This window comes from Arvicola amphibius, chromosome 1, assembly GCF_903992535.2.
Source record: "Arvicola amphibius chromosome 1, mArvAmp1.2, whole genome shotgun sequence".
Lineage (NCBI taxonomy): Eukaryota > Metazoa > Chordata > Mammalia > Rodentia > Cricetidae > Arvicola > Arvicola amphibius.
Window position 1 is genome coordinate 133,368,497 of NC_052047.1, and position 3,674 is coordinate 133,372,170.

At 43.4% G+C, this 3,674-nt stretch overlaps 1 protein-coding gene across 1 annotated transcript; it reads left to right on the forward strand.

The window, feature by feature from the left end:
• The first annotated feature begins 2,247 nt into the window (after positions 1–2,247).
• On the forward strand, positions 2,248–2,502 carry LOC119808989 (general transcription factor IIH subunit 5). The gene has a single exon (XM_038321606.1). The coding sequence runs from the start codon at positions 2,287–2,289 to the stop codon at positions 2,500–2,502; it is 216 nt and encodes a 71-aa protein (XP_038177534.1). The 5' UTR covers positions 2,248–2,286.
• Positions 2,503–3,674: the final 1,172 nt, after the last annotated feature.

The following is a 3,674-nucleotide window of genomic DNA, read 5'->3' on the forward strand; positions in this document are numbered from 1 at the left end:
GGCACTTTCTTTAGGGTCAGACATGTTCTGCTCTGGGCCACTGGGAAACTAGAATTAAGACTCATCCAGGTTGGTGAGGGAATCAAGAGCTGGAGGGAGGGAGCACACAACTCCCCTGTGGTTCAGGTACAGCATGGTGTTTGATTTTGACCAGTTACTGGGCTAACAGAGCCTCTGTCACAGAGATGAGCTCTGTCTTTAACCAAGGACCCAGCCAGGCAATACTTAGAGAATGTGGTCCTGCATGTGGGGTTGGATAAGCCTTTGAAGGCCTGATCAGCTGAGTACGAATGTACTCGTCTCTCCGTTGGCTGTGGATGTGAACTGAAAATTCAGATGCACTGGTTGTAGGACAGTTTGGCATTCACAGAACCCTTGGTGGACACTAGATTGCTACCAGCATGCAGGCCTGCCAGGCCAGGTATAAGATGTCTGCTAATACTGACCATGCATATGATTGCTATTTACCAGGTGAGATTTTTTACAGATGCTGGAACCTATGCTCAAAAACTAACTTTTAAGTAAATAAACTTTAAAATGGGCTCAAATCCCAGAGCTCATTGCTGACAGCTTGTCTGTTGGTATTGACATCTCCCTTCCCAATGGCTGGGGTTGGCAAACCTCTGTCTCTGAGATGTGATACAAGCCATGCCACTCACCTGAGCAAACCACGCTGGCATCCTCATGGTGCCCACAGTTGTGGGAGAACCATCCGTGATGTGTGCATTGCCACACCTTGGCTTCATCCCCCATGCACTGCACATCATCCAGCATGATGTGGCCCATGCCTCTCTCAAAGTAGCTCTCAGCTGGGGCTGACATGGCCACACCACAGCCGAGCTGCTGGCATACCACCTTGGCATCTGTGAGGTCCCAGCTGTCATCACACACTGTGCCCCAGGTACCATTGTAAGAGATCTCTACTCGGCCCTCTCACCTATGGCTACCATTCACCAGTCTCAAGGCCAGACCTAGGAATGGAAAAATAGGTGCTTCTGAGATGTGACATTATCCTCATATGATAGGGTCATCTGCAGGTTGAAAAAAATGTTCTCCATGTAGGACCCTAGGAGTGGCCCTGTGACCTGATCCCTAAAATTGTATTGCTTTATGAGTATTAAAGAGCTGTTGATGCCTGTCAATTTTTTTGTTGGCACATTACTCCTTTATTAGAAATTGTAAATGAGAAATTATTTCAATACCTAAAGACAAAACTACGACAGAAGTTTTCATAGGCTCAAGATTTTGAGACATTCTTGCAAGAGTTCTATGTGGAGTGTGTTCTTTCCGTGGCATGGCAACGTCATTTTCCTTAAAAAGGTAACTGGACAGACATCATTTCCACAATCTCCTATATAAACAATCCTGTATATATCTCACTCCCTTCTCAACTGTTTATCTATAAATTCTAGTAAAACTGCATTTTTACAAAGGTTCTTCGGACACCTATTGCAAGAACCAGCATGACAATTTTTAACTGCGAGACAACCACTGTTATCAAAAGCTGCTGGATTAGTAAACACGTTATCATAGACATCTTGAAAATCATCAGCTTTCTCCCTGTTCTGAGCAATATATTAAACTACTCCATGATTGATGTGCTTTAAAATTATAGCAGGAATTTATGCTGTAATAATTATGTAGATTGCAGGAGATTTGGGCCATTACACTGCTTGGAACAGTGAGAGTGGAGCATGCTCCATGTCCCTGCCCACACTGTTTACCTATAAAGGTAGTACGTACTCAGATTGTTGTCTGCTCTGGTTAATGAATGCAGGTGGAAGGAAACGCAGAGGTCTGGGACACACTGAGACAAAGTCAGGAAGAGAGAATGACCCCGATGACGGTATAGAAAGATGAAACCATAGTTTCATAGTATCTGCAAAGGTTGCTTTTCTTTTCATTAAGAAGTTACCTGTAGGGGCTGGAGAGATGGCTCAGTGGTTAAGAGCACTGGCTGCTCTTCCAGAGGTCGTGAGTTCAATTCCCAGCAACCACATGGTGGCTCACAATCATCTATAATGAGATCTGGTGCCCTCTTCTGGCATGTAGGCATACATGGAGGCAGAATGTTTTATATATAATAAATAAATAAATCTTTTTTTAAAAAAAAGTTACCTGTATGAATATATGCATGTATATGCAGTTGGCCTTCTGCCTCTAAAGAGTCAACTAAGCGTGACTCAAAAATATTTGACACTATACGTGTAGGCGTAGGAAGGCTACAGGCTCTGAGCCGCTTGGAGAACATTCTTGAGGTCATCTGCACCATCTTCCTGGGAAAAGATGGTCAATGTTTTGAAAGGAGTGCTCATAGAATGCGATCCTGCCATGAAGCAGTTCTTGCTGTACTTGGATGAGTCCAATGCCTTGGGGAAGAAGTTCATCATTCAAGATATTGATGACACACACGTCTTTGTCATTGCTGAGCTGGTTAATGTCCTCCAGGAACGAGTAGGGGAGCTGATGGATCAGAATGCCTTTTCTCTTACTCAGAAGTGAAAATGTTGAGCGCTCGGAAGTTACAAATCACAGACATAGAAGAGAGGCCTATTCAGTGTCTCATACAACACTTAGACTTTTTAGGAGCATTTTTGGGAAAGGCTGCAGAATCCTTTATTCAGACAAAAGTCCCTAAATGAATTTTTTGAACCCTTAAAAAATCTTTAAAGAAGAACTAACAACTGGCAGCAATTTGGCTTTTATTATTCTTTATTAAACTAATCATAATCATGCTGGTGATAAGGCCCTTGCCACAAAGCCTGACAGCCTGAATTTGATTTCAGGGAAGGGAAGACCTCTTTGTTGCCTGACCTCCGCATGTGCCTCCTTCCCACACAGACAAGCAGACATAATCAGATATAATCATAAATGATTTCCCTACTTTTTAACACCAATTAAATACACCAATAAAATAGTGGAGTTTGGTTAAGTTAAAAAAAATTTGACATAGAACTTTGTGCTGAGCACGTGCAGGCTCTTTCTTGTCACCGTTCCAGAAACAATATGGTGTGACAGTGATTTGTCCCACATTGACATTGCATTTCTTGGGGGTTCTAAGTGACCTGAGATGATTTAAAGAAACAGGAACAATGTGCATGGTTTCATTGGGCCCTGATGTAGTGGGGCCCTGTGGCAGCGCTGACTTGCCAAAGACAAGGTGATAGTTATTGTAATGGCAGCACAGACAAAGCTGTGTGTGTAATGGCCTGACCCATAATGGGCTGCATAGGCACAGTGAGTTTTGTGGTGGCATGACTTATATGGACTTTCGGTACTGGCTAATCAATCATGGTATATCCAGATATGAAATAGATAAGAAGCCTACTGAACTGTTTGATCTGTATCAGTGGAAAAATTCTTAAACAAAAATTACTCTTCTGGGCCATGGCAAAGAGAATCTGGACCTGTGAACCAATTTCCAGACTTGAGCCAGTGTGCAGACCCCTTGAATGAAGGGACTGTCAGGTTCCCCCGAGGAAGGGGGAACCTAAGAGTTTTATAGTTAGCCTTTCTCCAGTCTTTCTCCCTCCCATAGAGACCTATGGGCGTTTAAGGGTAACTGTACCATTGGGGGAAAGGAAACAATCTGGGGTCTTACAGACACTGGATCGGAATTGACACTAATTCTGAGGAACCCCTAGAAACACTGTGGCCCTCCAGTTAAAGAGGGG

Excerpts from the sequence above, each read along its gene's own strand:
- LOC119808989 (XM_038321606.1), top strand. The coding sequence starts at position 2,287 with ATGGTCAATGTTTTGAAAGGAGTGCTCATAGAATGCGATCCTGCCATG.